The sequence below is a fragment of the Podarcis raffonei genome, chromosome 9 (genome assembly GCF_027172205.1).
Source record: "Podarcis raffonei isolate rPodRaf1 chromosome 9, rPodRaf1.pri, whole genome shotgun sequence".
Classification (NCBI taxonomy): Eukaryota; Metazoa; Chordata; class Lepidosauria; order Squamata; family Lacertidae; genus Podarcis; species Podarcis raffonei.
Genome location: NC_070610.1, coordinates 54,786,715 through 54,806,100, shown reverse-complemented (window position 1 = coordinate 54,806,100; position 19,386 = coordinate 54,786,715). Strand labels below are relative to the sequence as shown.

General features: G+C 40.3%; 1 protein-coding gene across 18 annotated transcripts in view; it reads right to left on the bottom strand.

The window, feature by feature from the left end:
• The window catches only part of CAMK2D (calcium/calmodulin dependent protein kinase II delta), a 137,392-nt gene that overhangs the window by 11,388 nt on the left and 106,618 nt on the right, over positions 1-19,386 (bottom strand). For 8 of the 18 annotated variants that reach the window (XM_053403668.1, XM_053403670.1, XM_053403672.1 and 5 more), the window contains 3 exons: positions 16,114-16,173; positions 14,382-14,423; positions 10,474-10,522 (listed from right to left, as the gene is read on the bottom strand). In XM_053403668.1, coding sequence (XP_053259643.1) covers positions 10,474-10,522; positions 14,382-14,423; positions 16,114-16,173 — 151 coding nt within the window. Of the gene's footprint in view, positions 1-879; positions 1,101-1,974; positions 2,123-6,903; positions 6,959-10,473; positions 10,523-14,381; positions 14,424-16,113; positions 16,174-19,386 lie in introns of those variants that run through there. The other 10 variants (XM_053403686.1, XM_053403680.1, XM_053403676.1 and 7 more) reach the window with 5 other exon arrangements.

Below are 19,386 nucleotides of genomic sequence, written 5' to 3'. Positions count from 1 at the left end.
AATATGAATTCCAAATATTATTACTTTATTTTAGCATAATCCTCCCGTTTCACTTTATATGCTTATGATGCCAGGAACGCTTGTGTGTTGCAATAAGTCCTCCGAAGGGTTGAGGAAGTCATTTGCCAGGGGCAAGTATTGCATTTTGACCCAAGCCTCTACAAAAAACAAAACAAAACCAACCCTCTATATGCATGCATGCATGCATGCATGCATGCATGTATGCAAGGAGGGTGAGGGTGGAAAGGGCATTTAATACAGCCTCTTGCTGCAGTGATTTATTCCTGTGCTCATATAGTGACTCCAAAGAAGTTTAGAATCTACTGTATCACCCTCTACAAGGAAGTCTGCCGTGCCATATGATCATATCTACACCATACGTTTAAAGCACTCATGCTCCTTTAGCAGACATCTCCCCCCCCCCCCCGAATCCTGGAAAATTAGTTTGCTAAGGGTGCTGGGATCTGTACTGCTGTGAGGGGTCTCTCAGCCCCCTTAAAAAACTATGCTCCCCATGATTTCTTCAGGAAAGCCATGACTATTAAAGTTGTATAGGACTGTTTTAAATGTATGGTACGGATAGTCACTCTGCTCTAGAAAAACAATTTCTGGGTTTTTCCCTGAAACCAGGAGGTTGTGGCAATCACCATCACTTAGGAACCAGTCAGACCAATGGTCCATCTCCCTCCCCAAGGTCTTAGACAGGAGTCTTTTCAAGCAAAACAAAACTGGATCTGGCTAAAACTTACTTGGGGGAACAGGTAATGATTCAAGTTCTTATTGAATAATACATATCATTCATATGAAAATTATTTAAGTTCCTACTGAAGAGTAGGGTTGTTTTTTTCTTCAAAGAAAAAGCCAGAGACATTTATTTAATATGTTTTGAATGACTTTATGGTGAACCTAAACACTTAAGCCTGTCATCTGTACAGTGATATTACTTTCCAGTGTCTGCTGCTCCAAGTGATTCACTGTGATTCACTCACTAATGATCTGGCAGAAGTTTTAAGCAGCTGATTCTCTCTTCAATTTCCTAAGAAGAAAAGATTCTCCCAAGACTCTCTGCATACCTAGCGAAAACGCAAATGCCTCATGCCCTAATGAACAGAAAAACGAGAAACAGGAGAAACAGGAGTGTCAGCATATGGACTATCTGCTATCCAAACACACTAAAGGATATGTATACCTCCCAGCTTGCCCATACCAGGATGCCAGGCCCCTTAACAAAAGGAAGAGGAAGCTAATTTATGCACTGGGTATCAGCTATATGGTGGTGGCAATTACCATCACTAGGAACCAGTCAGCCCCCTGGCCCATCTGGCCCCCCAGGGTACTAGGCAGAAGACTTTTCTGGTCCTATCTGGAGATGCCAAAGATAAAACTTGAGATTCTCTGCCCGCAAAGCATGTACTCTGCCCCTGAGATACAACCCATTCTCAAATGAGAAGCGGAGAGGACAATACCGATAAAATATGAAACAGGTGATAAAAGAGAGGGGTTGCTGGCACTGGCACTGTCCCTGTCGGATTGCACCCATCTTTTTGTGCAGGTGATGGTGGGAGTGATTACCAAGAAAAGCTGAGCACAGGCTGATTTAGAACATGATTTAAAACCACACAGACCTCCCCTTGGCCACCCTTCTCAATTCATTCATGGGGAATACATGCAGGCAGGGGTAGGGAGGCAGGAGAGCAGAAGAAGATGGGGGTTGAAGCTTGGGAAAAGCTTTAAACAAGTGTTTAAAACGAACTTTTGAAAACCCCTTCTATTTTCTTGTAAAGTACTAAACTTGAACACTTGATCATTCCAATCAATTTTCAGATCAAGCATGCAGGGCAGGGGACAGGCAGGGGTGGCAACATATCTCTAAATTTGATAAATTCGTGTTAGTGGGTTTACTTCTCCCTATGTCTGATAAACAAGGCACACCCACAACCACCTCCAGATAAGCAAGACATAGACCTACTTTCCTGGGGGGCTCTTTCATTCTCCCTCAGAATCCAAAGTTTCCTTATGAAGGTTTTGGAGAGAGGAGTGAATATTTGTCACCATCTAGAGTCACCTCATTTTTTTTTCCGGAAGCAACAGCACCATCTAGAAAAGAAAAGGGCCGCAATACCTATCCAATCAAAAACAGAAACATTAACATTTGCTTCTCAGCACTTTAAGAATGAGAAGCTTTGCATTAAAGGAAAGCCGCCCAGAGTGGCTGGGGCAACCCAGTCAGATGGGCAGGGTACAAATAATAAAATTATTTATTTAATTTATTGTTATTTATTTTTCTTGTTGTTATGTGAATTGCACTCAGCAAAGATATTTCAGTTAGCAACAGGCTGGGGAAAAGCCACACACTGTTGCTAAGTAACAACACAACATTTCTGGGCACTTTGAAAATTTCTGGAAGGCTGGCTTACATTCTAAATTCATAGCTTTTCAACACAGAAGCTTGCTAATTTTTGTTCACTTGTGCCACTAATATTCATAACATGCCACTTAGGAAATAGACTTAGGAAGTATCCCTGTAATCCACTGAGTTTTCCAGATAATTTTTTTAATAACAGAGAATTGTAGAGTTGGAAGCGATCCCAAGTGTTATCTAGTCCAACCCTCTGAAGTGCAGAAATCACAGCTAAATAATCCCTGAGAGATGGCTATCCAACCTCTGTTTAAAAACTTTGAATGGAGGTTTTGAATTTTCTGAGCTTTGGTTCCAAACACAAGACCTTTCTGTCACCCAGACATGGATTGGGGCGTCTTCTTGGTTTGTTTAGAACTGCACAACCCACTATTAGGTCCCAACTCACCAAATGGACAGCAGTGGCTTAGACTGATCAAATCAAAAGGAGGAGGACAGTACTCATGTATCTTCCCTGTGTGGAAAGGGATTTCCTCTCACCATTCTGTGAGAAGCTGCACCTGCAAAAATTCCCTCTTCTGCATAATTATTAGAAGATCCAGGAGTGCCTCCCTCCTTTGCATTTGACCAATCAGATCATTTAGAGCAGGATAAGATTATGAAACTGTTTTGCATAAAGCAGATGGCTCTTACAGCACCATTCTCCCATGGCACGATGCCAAGGAATTTCAACTTTTAGACAGATTGGGGTGGGAGGTAAAGCTTGTGTCCTTGTGGCTTCTGCTTCTGGGCTGAACTGTGCTTCAGAAACAGACAGGAAAACATCAATCTTCTGAAAAGTGCATTGACACTATATTGGCACAATGCTCTGTTCATCCAAAGATCATTCCCAGTCATCTGTGTTTACCTAATAATTAGCCAATAAAAAGCCTATGTGTTCAAGGGATGAATCTCTTTGTTTCTGTTTTGTTTTGACTGAACAAGGACACTAAGTCCTGTGGCACTTTATTAACTACTCATGTATCTGGCAAAGCTACCCTATGAAAATACAGGCCAGAAATAAAACAGGCAGGAGCCATGTTATTCCATTACAGCAACAGACACATACAAGACGAGTCTTGTGGGACTTTAAAGACAATCATATTTGCTGTAGCATAAGCTTTCATGCACTAGCACCAATTAGTTTACAAATGCCTATGCCACAATAAACTCTGCAAGTCTGAAAGTTCCCACAACACATAAAAAGAGCATGGCGGTATCAGTTTAATGTCCATCTAGTGTAGCATTCTGGTAACATCCACCCTACTTCAGCATCTGGGTTGAATGCCTTTGGAAGGCTCACAGATACTAAAAAAGGCAATAGGCCTCTTCCACTGGGTATGCAATAGCACTCTGCCTGATTCTATGCCTGGGATTTACCCGTAAGAAAACATGGACAAAACTGTAGGCCTCGTAATCTATTTGTCTGCGATGAAGAAACATTACTATGCTGACTAGTATATCAAAATGGCAGCCCAAGTTTACCAATACAGCATTTTGCAGCTAAATGTTGACAAACTCTGAATAGCAGCTCTATTAAAAGAAGATTATGGGCAACATTCAATCTCCAGTAGCTGAGCTTTATGAGGCTGCTGCTGTTTATTTGGTTTACAACACATCGTATTAACACTATACAGAAAAAAGTTCCACTTTCTTTAAACAATGCGGCGACCATCCCCTGCCAATGTTATTGGACTCCAACTCCCATCAGCAGCTTCAGCCAGCATGCCCAATGGACAGGGATGGTGGAAGCTGTTGTAGTCCGGCAAAGCCTAGAAGGCCACAAATTCCTCACTCTGATTTCAGCAGTTTGCCCCATGGGTGCCTTTTAAAATAGTACTTTGTATAGGAATGCCTGCTTCTCTTGTTGCCTTTGTCTAACACGTCTACAAAAAAGAAGGGACGAATGTTGTTGGGGTTTGTTTGTTTTTTTAAAAAATGTGACTGGAAAGAGTAACTGTAGAATCTCAGGAAATGCTTTTAAAAAGTGCAATAGAAGCAGAGCTTTTAGAATCACAAATGATATGCCATTCTGAAATAGCGCATGGCAGGCCGAGTGAAATGAATGGGGGCTGGACAAGAGCACCAGAGATCTTGATGCTCTTGCACTGGGTGCACAGGAGAATTTTCAAGCACACTGTGCAAACAGGGGCATTTATACCTCGACTAAATTATTCTACCTGAGATGTAATATGTTTGTATCTATGCATGCATTTAGATAGATAGCTAAATAGATAGATAAAACTTTCATATACCAACTCATATTTTAAACTGGTAATGGCTAACTCTGAGGCCTATCATATGCAAACCCCATAAAAAACAAATGGAACTTATGCTCCTAATCATTTCGGTGGGGTTTGCACAGGAGAGAGCATTCTGGTAAATTATACCCAGAATGGGTAAGGGGTGTTTACGGATCTCATAAATTCCCCTAACAACATGCTCTATTTATACTTAACACCCGTGAATGCCAATAGCTGCCATCTGGCTCCATCACAATAATTGAATGTTTTATTTCTACAGGACAGCCACATGCCATTATGATTCTGTTTTGCAGCACTCCATCCTAATGCAGTTACATGGCAGCAGTTCTCACTTTCCTTATACAAGTCTGAATCATCTTTCTTTGCAGCCACTGAGATATTCTACTGCCAAGCAGAAATATACCAAGTCAGAGTAAGGCTCGTAAAGAACAAAACACACAGGAATCTATTTCCTTCATAATGTATCTATATAACTTTGCCTTGCTTATATTTACTTGTCCTGTAAGTAATTTCTGCTTCTGATTACGAAGCAAGAAGCACAACATTTTCTACTGCATTTACCCATAAATTAAACGTTATGCCCTTTCCCGATTTAATATTTTCTTCATATATAAACTTTAAAAAGCAATGCAACCCTTGCCTCAGATACACTGGATCTCCTGTATAGCTAACTCATGTCTTTGGTTTTGATTTTTTTTTTACTTATTATGATTTTACTAACGTGTCAGCATTATTTGTAAGCCACCTCAAATGGATTTGTACCCTTAAGGGTGGGATGTAAATAACTGCAATAAATAAAAATGTACCCCATCTGTGCAGCACATGAAATACCAAGCACTGCACCCCCACCAAAACAGGGATGTATTTGTGTGTGTGTGTGTGTGTGTGTGTGTGTGTGTGCGACCTGGAGAATATGCTGCATTGGACTATAATCTCTGACCTATGGCACATCTACCAAGATATTTGCCTGGGCCAAGTGTGGTGCAGATGAATGGAATCACGATTAACAGGATTATTTTTAGGATAAAATGGGAAGGGGAATAACCAAGTACACCACCTTAAGTTTTTTGGTGAAAAGGTGGGGTATAAATGTAATACTAAATTAATAATAGGGCTTGGTAGTGCTACCATTCATTTAATGGGTCTTGTCCAGGAGAACATCCTGGAGGAGTGTGCCTTGACCTGTGCTACATTTTATTAATTATGTTATTTAAACATTTGTTTTCCATTGCTCAACACACACACAAAAACTCCCCAAAGTGGCTCAAAATCATAAAACAGTGTTTTAAAAATTCAACAAACGTCCCAAGAGCCTACTGAATATAAAGAGAGGACAAGATCACTGGTTTTACATCAGCAACACAAACATTCCTAAACCCGCTACTGATTTGTCTATAAAACACAAGAGTTTCCTTCCTTTTCGTCCCAGTGAATGTAATTCAAATTCACCCAACTTTGCAGGCAAAATGATTTCTTTAATAGGCTTTCTTCCTCACAGAAGAGTCAAAAATAGGTTTAGTTTCATCAAAGGAAGGGAGAACATCCTCCAGTGTTAAACAGACATGGTTATCCAGACATTAAATTGAAGCCCACTGCAAGTTTCAGGCCAAGACTCAATATTATATTTCTACAACTGGGAGTGGAGACAGAGTGAATGAAGTGAACTGTCTGCACCTCTCAACTTACATAAAAGAGAGGAAGGAGTGGACTGGGAGGGCCCAGATTCATGCAAGTGACTCTGTGAATTTGTAATTTTCTTGGACTTTGCCGCCGAATTGATGGAAAGAAACACAACATATGAACAAACAAAGATGAGCAGGTAGAGTATGATCAGAATCCTCAGGAGCCACAGGCAGCAGGAGCGGCCGCTGGGATACAACAAAGATGGCGACAGGTAAGATGAAGAAGCAATGGGAGAAGAGAGATGGTGAGTAGAACATGACACCTCCATGTCACCCTCCTTTCTGAGAGCTGTATGTGGGGCATGAAAATGTGAGGGGGGGGGAGAAAAAAAAAGAAAAGGCTAAAGCAAAAATGGTAATTCAATCACACGCAACAAGTGAACATCTTTGAGCATGGCAAAATCAACAAGAACTCTTTACGGAAAAACCAGGTTGACCCAAAAGCTGAAAGGGATACTATTCACCACTATGGGTCTCTGTTCAGATGCCAGCACAGAAGGAATATATCCTTACTTTCCTATGGCAATATGCACTATTTACCCAGATAAATAATAATTACCTCGAGAGAGTAGCCAGTGCACCTAAGTCAGTTTGTTCGTAACATTCTGGTCGAGCTACAATTAATGCAGATCAGTAAAAACAACATTAAATATGGAATACGGGTTGCATTCATAAGGTACCTGCTAGGCTGATAAATGTGATTCACAAACCCATGGAGTAGTCCTATAGACTTCACTAAGACAAACCCAGACTGTGAGGTTGATGAACGCTAATGTTTGGCCATTATTCTAATCCTTCTTTTCAAGGATGTGCATGTTCTTAGTATCTTCAGGATCGCCACACAAGCGTGGAACTTCGTATCCTGCACCAAGTTAGATAACAAGCAGATTCAGGGAGGATATTAGCCATGATGACTATGCTCTGCTTCCACTGTTGGAGACAGAATGCATCTGAATACCAGTTGGTGAGATTCACAAATAGGGAGAGTGGTGGTGTGCTCAGCTCCTGTTTACGAGCTTCCCTTATGCACTGTGGGTTGCCCAATAGTATGCTGGACTGGGTGGTCTTTTAGGCTGATCCAGCAGGATTCTTCTTATGTTTAGTGCAGACTTTTGGTTTCCCAAGAATCCCAGTCTTCTGGTCTGGCAAAGTCTTAAGATACTGGAAAGGGACTAAACATGTTTCAGTGGTCAGATCCTTACATTCAACAAGGGAAGTGGGATCTAGTGGAGGCTACCACTGCAGGTACAAGGATATCGCCACATTTTCTGCTCATCTCCCCTACCCTCTGTAACTTCCTGCATCACTTTCTCAATCCTTTGAAGATTTCTAAGGGGCAAAGGGGGCATTCAACTGAAAAACACCTACTCAAATAGACATTTTTCTGCAGACATTACTGCAAAATCAGAAAAGCGTGACTTTCAAAGGTATGCTGTATTCTGATTCTTGTATTATTTTGGAAACTGTGAACTAGGGAGGTCACTTTTAAATATGAACCGATTCAAATGTCTTCCCCATCTCTGGCTACTGTCACAAATTGTTCCCGATATGGTTTTAGTGTATATATTGGTGTTTTATGCTATTCTCTGCCCTGGAATCCATTATACAAAGCACAGTATATTAATAAATAAATAATGGAAGACACAATCGTATTTGGAAGAAACTGCTATAGCTGCTGCGCAGGAAGGCAAAGCATTCTACAGCATGTGCTATAAATATTATTAACAAATATATTTGCTCTTCCTAAAAAAATACAAACCCGAAACACCTAAGACTTCCAACATTACTTCTATTTATTTAAATTTCATCTTTAAATCTGCAGTATCCACAAAACAATACCTTATTTTTTCTTCTCTAATAAATTTATTCTTTGCACGTAATTGTTAATTCCATTGCATCAGATTATTACTGTAACAAGTTTAAAAGCCTTATAAAAGATACAAGCACCATTAGCTGGTGGAAAAACAAGCCCTTCGCAAAACAAAACCATTTGGGTTATAGTACCCAAAGAAACTAATTTCACATTATAAAACAATGCTTTTTCATTTCATTTCTTATACTTCCAGTATCTTTTAACTTTACAATGTTGCATAGTTTTCCAAAAAGCTTTAGCAAGGATGTATAAAAAATACCTATTATTTACAATTAAATCTGCCCATTTACTGACAGTCAAACCAGTGCTCCGTGAACAATCTTGAGCTGAAGCTCAAACTATCTGTGACCTTCAGCTTCATGATTATTCTGTTCTCTGGATACTTTTAAGATATCCCACCCCCCACCCCCGCAAAACAACCTTGGAGACTCTGGAAATGGATAATGAGAAGGATGGCCTTTCATGCCTTGCCAGACCCTTGCCAGACACTTTGAAGTCAAGGTCCAAGACACCACATTCCCATTTTTTATTGTAAGAGCATGGCAGCCATTTTGATTGCCGTGATTTCACCTGATGCCCCCCGCAAAAAACTCTTTTTTTTTCAGCCACAGAACCCACCAATGTGCATTTTGTACACTGATTGTGGCCTTGAAAAAAAGCACTTTTTCAGGGGGAAATCACGCATAGAAATCATGGCAATCAAAGTGGCTACTATCCTCTCGTGGGAGACTAGCTGGAGACTATGCATGTGTTTCTGACTAAGAAAACAGATCACACCCTCATAACAGCCTCCCCCAAGCTGTCGCTCTTCAGATGCTTTGGACTACAAATCCCATCAGCCTTAGCAAGCAAAGTGGGGGCTGATGGGAGTTGTAGTACAAAATATCTGGGGGGCACCAGTTTTGGAAAGGTGGCCTAAGGAAATATGAGAGTATGTTACAGTAATAGGAGAAAAGAGGGAAATGTAAAAGAAAAACATAAATCTGGCCAGGAAACAAAAATACTGGCATCTGAACAGACTGTTTATAAAAATGCTTCTTAGAACAAACAGTAGTGAAGAAACATGTTTGAAACAGAAGTGTGAAAAAAAACCATTATTTAATGATAAATACAACATTCTTCAATATTTTCCATTTCGCCAATTTCACTCTCCATTTAACTGAGTCCCCATGCTCTTCGCCCATGTGTGTGGACCCATATTTTATCTATAGTATTTCTTATGCTGTTCAGACCTATGAACACTCAATTTACTTAGATATGACATCCATGCAGTGGTGGAGCTATGTGCTCTGGCCCCGGTAGCAGCATACATCTGGGGGTGTGCACGGCAAGCGGTGAGTGTCCCGGGGGTGCGTGAAGCGCCGAGCGTCCCAGGGGCGGCCGCGGCGGCACCCCCCCCCATGGCACCTGGGGCGGACCACTCCTCCCGCCCCTACATTCATCCGCCAGTGCATCCATGTGGCCTTAAGGGCAGGATAGGTGGGAGGGTGAGGAAAGACGACAAAAATCTTATGCCTGCCCCCAACCCACACCAAAGGAGCATCAGCATTTGAACCAGGCCAGAACCTTAATTTCCATATGAAGCTCTGTGGTGGAACTGTGGTAAATGAGCATGTGAAGCTGCAAATGTAGAACAGGACATATTGTTGAAGATACAAAAAAGGAGCCTAATGGTGAGGGTGTTGTTGTGAGTTGTTGTTGTTGTTGTTTTGCTTTAATGTAGTCCTATCCACATTTCTGCCGGAATTCATACCACAGAGTGGATGAATTGAAGGCCAGCAGGTAGTGGTAAGGTTAGCAGCAGCAAAAGTGACTACAGCTACAGCACAGAGTATATGGGGAGGCAGTGTGGTGCAGTGGTTAGAAGTAGGATGAAGGAGACCCAGGTTCAAATCCCCACTGAGCTATAAAAGTCACTGCGGTGAACTTTGTTCCTCCACTGTCTCCCAGTCTAACCTACCTCACAGGGTTATAGTGAGGGTGAAAGGAAGAACCATGCATGTTGCCTTGAGTCCACTGCAGGAAAGGTGGGATATAAATGCAATAAACAAGTAATAAAATTAATTCTCTCTGAAACTTTCAGCCTGGTCACCTTGTTTGTGTCATTAAGCACATGCAAAATTTGACGTCCAGCCTTCTACGCCTTTAGCAGAGTCCGGCCGTGCAGACACTGGCAGCTAGTAGAATAGTAAGATCACATTTTCTTGATATTATAAAGAAATTCTAGAAATGTACCAGACAAGTACAGCTAAATACCTTTCACATCTTCGTCTTCAATGGTTGTGTTGGAGCTCTCTGTGGATTCCTGTTGAGAAGTATAAGAAAAATCAACTGACTGATCTACTACTCCACTACTTATTTATATTTACAATGTCATCAAATATCTCATGCAAAGCCCAGAAGCAGACCACGTGACTGCAAGACTCAAACAAATAAACACAGAGGGTGATGGGCTTTTACCCTTAAAGCCAAATATGAAGCGGTCGCAATTCGCTTGGATTGGAAAGGAACGCTTAAAGACAACGAGTTTCTTGTTTTGAACTTCACAGGACTGTAAGGGAAGAACCATGAAAAATGGGCTGACTGGTTTTCTTAAAACCCTTTGATACTTTTTAGACAGAGGATGGTGAATTACATTAAGCTGACCATCAGAACCAGCCATTTTACAAATAAGAAGTGCAGGAATGTCATTCTGTGTAAGACATATAAATCAAATCTGTGGTTTCATATTAATATTGCCAGGATCCAAAGAACTATGGAACCAGAAGGTCCAGGTATTGAAGGGGTTTTGAGGTTCTGTTTCTCAAACAGTGGCAGCACCTTTTCCCCACTCTGTTGATGACAAAGTACTTTTAAAACAGATAAGAGTTTCAAAGGCAGCCGAAGGCATGGTGTTGCAGTCTCCTATTCAAAGCAAAACATCAAACAAAAATGAAGGCCTCACTTGGCATCCCAAACAGCATCACAATAGTTATAGGGGCCACCTTGCTGAAGCTAATCAGGTTGGGGTCTGGTCAGTGCCTGGAATGGAGAACATCCAGGGACCCCTTCTGTACATGACCTTTGGAATATTGGGGTGGGGGTACAGAAAGGCAATAAATTAAAAATAAATGCCGCTCTTTGGATCCCAGCCACAGTTTTGTTTTTTAAAGACATGTGTTCAAGATGAAAGCAAGTTATTAAGGAAGCTTAAAGACAGAAGTGGTCCGATTTCATGTTTCTATGTTTTTTGTTTTGTTTTGACAGATATATTATTCCCTACTGGTTTACAATTATTTGTTCCTCAGGCAGCTGTTTTTTAAACTCACCATATTGTCAAAAAGACAAGCATCTCAGATGGCTGTCAGAGTTTTATGCATTAATAATAATAATAATAATAAGTCTACACGCTTAAAAGGACACTGTCAAAGATGACAAAAAAGTCTGTCTTTAAAACAAGTTTATACAAGGAAAAGAGCAAAACAAGCAGTCAATATAAAACGTGAGACAAATCTCTTCCTTCATGGAATTAGGACCATGCTGAAAGTGGATCAAGCACAGGTTTGTAAATTTGGCTGGTCACCTGAGACAAGTAAGATTGACCTTCATGTTGACAAGAAAACTGTTTCTTATTTCCACTCAGAACACAAATGATTAAAATTGTCATGAGTGGGCAAGTATACTGCACAATTTTATGGGCCAGTAGTTTCTGTGAGCTTTATTTAAAAGTCTGGATTCAGACGTTTGTTCTACGGCTTGGTATAAAAAAACCCCAAACCCTGGGAGACATGAATCCCAAAAGACCTTGACAGTGTTCTTTTATATGTTCTTAAAATAATTCAATGCTTAATGCAATGTTGATGGTTAAAAGACATGATGTATGTATGCACACCAACGAATAGATCAGCGAGCGTCACGCCACCCCAACATCTGTCCAACCACTCAAAATAAACCGTCATGCTCTGTCTGCTGTTAAGAATGCTCAAGAGTCAAGAGGCATGAACACAGATGTATCATGCTTTATAGGTTATGTTAACACAATCTTAAAAATGTTTACATAATCTGCAAACAACCACATGAAATTCCATGCACCACCTCACAAGTCAACTCCATGGACATGTTCATTTCTCCCATCATGCTAAAAAGGCTCCACACAGACCCTCCCCCCCCCCAATATACGATACGTTTCAAGAGCGATTTCCCCTACAAGTGATTTCCACCTCCGTGATGATGTTCATTTTAGTTTGGGGCATTTCCACACCCCAGAAAGGGAACACAGTTTTATCAATTTTCCATAATGGTACAGAACAAGTAGATGTAGTCATGCCAAAGAGCTATGGATCATTTTGTCCCATTTGCTTTTTTGTTTTTATTCAAGTGAAAACCGAAAATTCAAGTGTTAGCGAATATAGGCTGTAAACTGCATATTTCAACACAATATGAACAACAAAATGTGGTTCATGAGCAGGTGGTAGCAAAACAAACGTCACAATCTGCCTTATATATATTATATATATATACCAGAGACTGTAAAATAAATATGCAAATGAACTGGAGATATAAATACGATAAATTGGGATACATGCTTGAGAAAGGCCCGTAGTGTGAACTACAAGTACTATCCACAAACACAAAACAGGGTAGCTGTCAGTTGTTATATGAAATAAATCAGAAAAGAATAGTGATGTCCGAGCATACCATTACATTTTCTTTGATTAGTTAATTATGGGGTACCAATTACAGGATTACCTAGTCCAGGGATAGGCAACATGTCCACCACTGAGAGCTACACCAGAAATTTGGTGGGCAAACACTTTCCCCCCCCAAATTTAACTCTCCAAAAGTGACAAAAGGATAGAAAATGGGTTCCTTTTCTCCCGCAAAGGAAAGCTGCTAATTCCAGGGTTCTAGCACTACCACACCAGCCATGGCTCAACAGTTGCTTAGCCCATTTTTATGTCCATGCAAGGAAAGGGGGGAAAATTGATATGCAATCCAATCCAACAAACACAGCCATTATAAACAGCAGACATTAAAAAACAAACGACCAAAAATGCAATAAAATAATACTCATGGAATCCAGAGAACATCCTTGCCAGCCCAGATGTGAGCATCTGGATGATGTTCTGAACAACGTCTGAAGTTCAGTGAAGAAGAGCATTGCACAGAGCTGGGGGCGGGGGGGGGGAGAGCTTCAGGTCCACTGGCTGGTAAGTTCCCTTTCCACTTCTACTGGTTCCCTTGCAGTCTTAAAGTTTTTGCTTTTGGCCTGGCTCCAATGTTTCCCCCTCAGCTAGACAGAAAAACTTGGTTCCAAGGACACCCCAAGAAGGTGAAATCCGAGTTGGACACAAGTTACAACTATTACTTTCCTGGCCAATAGTAGCCTCATCCTTGGAACTATTATTCATGTACAGGAAATGCTTATTATTTGGGGGGAGGTGGGGAACTTGAACCTGTTTATAGATCAACCTTCCCCAACCTGATGCCCTCCATAGGTTTTGGATGACAACTTCCAGTGCCTGATCATCGGTCACTCTGGCTGGGATGAGAGTTGCAGCCCACAGCATCTATAGAGCATCAGGTAAGAAAGTCTGATGCAGAAGAATGTATGGAAGATAGCACAGTGAAGAGTGCGTGGGCATTTATCATCTTTACATGTATGATTTGTGTGCTGCCCATTACTCATCATAAAATTTGCAACAAGCACCCCAACATGCCCCCTCCCAAAATAAAAGGTTATGTAACAATGAATGAACATGCTCAAAAACAGATGGGACAAATCTCCAAATGTGCCTTTCTTGAACTTCAGTAAAGTGTTGCATATGGAAAGCCTGAACCACACTCTGCATCTGAGGAGGAACTTCTTTTTCTTTGCCAGAACATTAAGTTCCAGGTTAGAAGCTAGAGATGTACACCAAAAGTGTGGAACAGCTCCTACCAGAGCACCTCTGGCACAGGTGAGGAAACTTAGAAATAGTGCAGAAAAGGGCTCTCTGCAGGATTCCGTTACAAGAGAAGCAATTCTCTGCAGGCTTCACTAGACGACTGAATACCAGGTAGCTAATTTCCTAGCTAAAGCCCGCATAATGCACACACTGTGGGGTGTGTTTCCTTTTGGCAGGGGGGCTCAATGGAATGTGGAATCTGAAAAGTGCAGGACAGTATTGGTTCTTTCTGAATACCTTATTTCCATCTGGGTTGTGGATTACGGTAGTTTGGGGCTCCTGAGTGAGAACAAAATAAGAGAGAGAAAACAGTTCTCGGTAAATAGATTTCTCGCGCATGAGAAGGAGAACGAGAAGAGCCAGATGACAAGGGCTAAGCACTGACAAGAGCTAAGGCAAAGTTAGCTACTGTCAGAGGATGAAACTGGCAAGCCAGCAAGGAAGGCCACCGTATCTACTGCAGCAGCATGCAAAGACCTTATTCATGATTTAACACATGTGCAGGGCTTTGAAGGAGATCTAAAGAGGCACCAATTCTCACAAGGTCTTCCAAATCAAACTGCTGGCCAGTTTTTTAACCTTCCACCTCCAAAAATTAGCTCACAGTTTCCACTGGGCAAAAAGGCAACTACCATGGTAAACTAGGTCAATTTACTAAAGAATGACGATGCAGCCTATAAAGGTTAAAGAAGGGCCAAAATGAGATGAGTAGGTTCAGGAAAAGATATAGAAAACCCTAAGCACAAAAGAGTATTGCTACCTTCAGATCCTTTCATTTCAGAGATTAACACTCATGGTAGGAAATGCTGTCATCTCAGAGTCTAATATCCCTCCAGCCATCTGCAGGAGTATCTCTAGGGTTGGTGACACACAGGCACACATTTGGGCAATTCCTAGTAGAAGACTCTATGAAGCCGATACTTTTCAGAATACTTAGTAGTGGGAATGTCCATGGGGAATATTCAATGGGACTGCTGTCATGCACAAAACCACAGGTGCCAGTACTTTAAAACTGGAAAGACCTTTCTTCAAAAGGGTTTACCAAAACATGGTAGGTTGGATGCCACTGACAATATGCTAATTGTTAATGGAAAGGTTTTTAATTTTGAGGCTTTGCTGCATAGCCTAGAGAAATCAGAATAAGTAACCTAAGCAAGGTTATGACTCATGAGCTACACATTCACCGCAGAGCCTATTATGGAGTAATGACTCCTATGTATTAAAGCAGGCATCCCCAAACTCGGCCCTCCAGATGTTTTGGGACTACAATTCCCATCATCCCTGACCACCGGTCCTGTTAGCTAGGGATGGTGGGAGTTGTAGTCCCAAAACATCTGGAGGGCCGAGTTTGGGGATGCCTGTATTAGCTGTGGTATATAACCAGCTTTAGAAATAGATGCCTCTTGATCCCAGTAAGTGAAGTCTTGCAAAGCCCTGCTGTGTTTTTTTGTTTTTTCAAAAAAGTAAAGAATGAGAAGCTTAATAAGGTCTACTTGGTTGTTGCCTAGCAATAATCTTGTTAGCTCTCCTTGATTTTGACACTCACGTTGTATTAGAGACAAAAAAGTAGGAAGAAAGTTTGTTTAAGCCTCATTTATAAATACTGGAACACTCATCAGACGAAGAGCTAAGGGCAACACAAAAGCACATTCTATTCACTTTCTGACACAGCATGCAATGAAATTCAACTACGGCTACCAATGCTACTGCACAACCACATCCATTTTCCATGTCACATTGGCTAATTAGAAACACACTGTTTCACAATCAACTGCCTCTTTATACACACACATAAATAATATGCATATATAAAAAAGTGCAATCCCCAGTTCCCAAAAGGAAAAAAAAACAGCGCCAAAATTTCAGAAAGCAAACAAGGAGCAAGGAAGAGGGAAGAGAGGAGGAAAAAGGGACAGAAAACTCAGAAACAGAACTCAAAAGCAAGTTAAAAGGAAAAAGCCAGGTATACCAGCGTTGGGGTAGGAATATTTTCTTTGGGGCTGGTTACCACGTTGGTTTTGTTGTTTATCTGTAGGTATGCAGAAAAATAGAAACAAACAAGCCTTAGACCTCTCACAGCAGATAATCATATCTATATCTCCCTATATAGATTACTTATACACAGATATAGATATGGAGATAAAGACTGACGGAGGTATGAATTTATAAAAAATCAAAGGCAACAATGACAACAGATTTGAGTAGGTACTATAGCAGCTTCTCCCAGTGCCGTTCACAAAGAAATGCCCCTGGAGGTGCTGTATAGACATGTATGGTTTCAGCTATGTTACTAAGATTTTTTAAAAAAAGCTCAAACCAAGCAATATGCAATTAATGCAGGAAATGAGAGAGAATAGGCCTACATTTCCAACGACCTATTCACCATCTCCTGTCTTTGGATGTGATGCTATTTAATAAACTGCACCAGGTCTGAGTTTAGCTTGGGAGTCAACTAAGCTAGAGGCCCATATATTAGAGTCATATACACATTTTATTTTGTCATACGTGTTGTCTCCAGAAGTCTATATATTTAGGCAGGACATAAAAATATTTAAAGGTTATTAGCTTTACTGTTTCAAAAACACTCTTATTGCCCTAAGTTAGGTCTGAATGTGTTACAGCATGCTGCAAGGTGGTTCTCTGGACACAACTGGGAATCAATTGAACCAGAAAACAAAATGTATATTCAACATAATTTAAATATTGTCGCTTACAGAGTCTCTTTACCATTGATCATTTCAAGGCAATGCAGGAAAAGATGTCAGCTATGTTTTTCGGCAGAATGTGAATGCGGAGTATTAAAAAGGCATGATTTTGTATTCTGGGAAGTGTGTGCTAAAGTGATATACACAGAGTGCACGATATGAGCATGGAAGACCCCTTTTCAAGAAGAAAACTAATTTGTTTTTCTCTCTAATATCATGAGTAGTTTTAAACCAGGCAAGAATGACATAGCCTTAAAGACAGCAGAAAAGCTAATTACATTTTCTCTAGAATAAACCCCCAAAACTATTTCAGTTCTTAGATGCATTTAAAATGCTGATCCACACCTATATATCAAGTATTTTATTCATAACAGAAGTAAACTGAATATTTAAAAGTTAGATTCAGTAAAATTTAATTATAACTAAAACTGGCAGAAGGAGCTGTCACATATCTTCTGGTGAAAAACTGCCCTTTGGTTTTACCAGCTCTAGCTGTAAGAGGAGCAAACTGCAGAGCTGCAGATAAATAAGACAGAAAGTTTAGCTGATCAGTAATACAGAATATTTAATGCTCCACTAACACAAAGAACGGAGAAGGCAAAATGTTACATGTGAAAGAAAAGCAAGAACGGAAACACATAAATCTTAGCTGACCATTTGTAAAACTCAATGTAATGTCTATTTATAAAGAGAACAAATATTTTATGTTGTTACATGGGATGTCCACTTTTAACCTACTCAGATAACTAATCAGGCAGTACAAAAAGTATCGGTTGGCATGCTTTAAAAGAAAAAAGCAATGGTAGGAATACATTTTGTAAACCCATGGCATTGAAGGCGTATTTTTCTTATTATAGGACCATATAACACCAGTCCTAAAAGAACTACATTGGCTCCCAGTACGTTTCCAAGCACAATTCCTCAAAGTGTTGGCTGCTGACCTTTAAAGCCCTTAACAGCTTTGGCCCTGTATACCCAAAGGAGTGTCTCTGTCTCCATAGTTCAGCCCAGACACTGAGGTGCAGCTCCAATGAGTTCCCTCATTGTGAGAAGTGAAGTTACAGGGAACCAGGCAGAGGACTTTCTCAGTAATCGTGCCTGACCTGTTGAACACCCTCCCATCTGTAGATATCTGAAGGCAGCCCTGTATTAGGAAGCTTTTAATGTATGATGTTGTTGTATTTTTGTATATTGTGTTGGAAGCCACCCAAAGTGGCTGGGCAAGCCACTCAGATGGGTGGGGGTACAAAAAATATTTATAATAATAATAATAATAATAATAATAATAATAATAATAATAATGATAATCTTATTATTATTATTATTATGCTAAAAATGCTGAGGGCCTGATTAGCAGTAATCATATTTATGAATGGTTGTAGCTATTTTAATATATAACTTAAGAGATTCACATCATTAAAATTCTAGTCCAGATTGTAAAAAAAATGGGTGTAACCCATGGAATTCACAGTGTTGAATAAACTGCCTTTGGCCTTACCTGTAAAATGGGATTATGAATGATATGCCTTGAGAGTTCTTAAGATAAATGAAATAAGATCAGTGCATGCACAGATCCCTGTTCAACTAAGTAACACAGCGGAGGATACTTGGGTGCTACACAAGCCTTTGTTGATCGTTTACCATGAGTGTGCAGAAAACGCCTAGAAAGAGGAACAAAGCATCATCACTAGCTTCGTGTTATGTCTAAACTGAGGATTGTGGTTTGCTTCACACCATAAAACCTTTTGTTAAGCCAAAGTTTCTTCTTGGCTTACCAATCATAGTTTGGAGTGAAGCATACCACGGGTATAATGTTAAGCCAGAGATAGTGGTTTGTTGTTCCTGCTAGTTAGAGAGCAAGAGTGAAGGGCACGGTGTTTTGTGCACTCATGGTAAACCATTAACTATGGCTTACCATGATGTATGAACTGGGCTTCTGTCTGCCTTCAGTAAGAGAACAGAAAAGGATTCAGATACGTAAAATGGGAGACTTAACAATGCATTCAATAGGATTTACAATAACAGCAATCAAAGCATATGCTGTTGTGCAGAACGACAATGGTGGTTTGTTTTTCCCTAGAGTGATAGAATTCCAAATAAGCTCTGAGGTGCCAGACTACATTATTAGCCAAATTTCAATTAAGTTGCTTTGTTTACTTGTTCTTCTAGAACCAGTAGTGCTGTATGCAATATGTACTAACAAAGTTATTTTGAACACGCAGTGTCGTTCCCACGGGGTACCTCTGAAGGTAAATGTGTGTGTGTGTGTGTGTGTGTGTGTGTGTATACATATATATATGTGTATATATATATATATATATATATATGCAAAGAACTTTTTAGAAAACACACACACACACACACACACACACACACACACACATATTTAAAGTGTGGTATGTATTCATGATCCCTCCTCACAATGTGTTTTCAATTAAACACTTATTTTTCTTACTGAACAGTGACTACATTAGATTTGGAATTACGAAGATAGCACATGTAAAAAAGAAAAGAAAAAGAAAATGCACTATTTACGC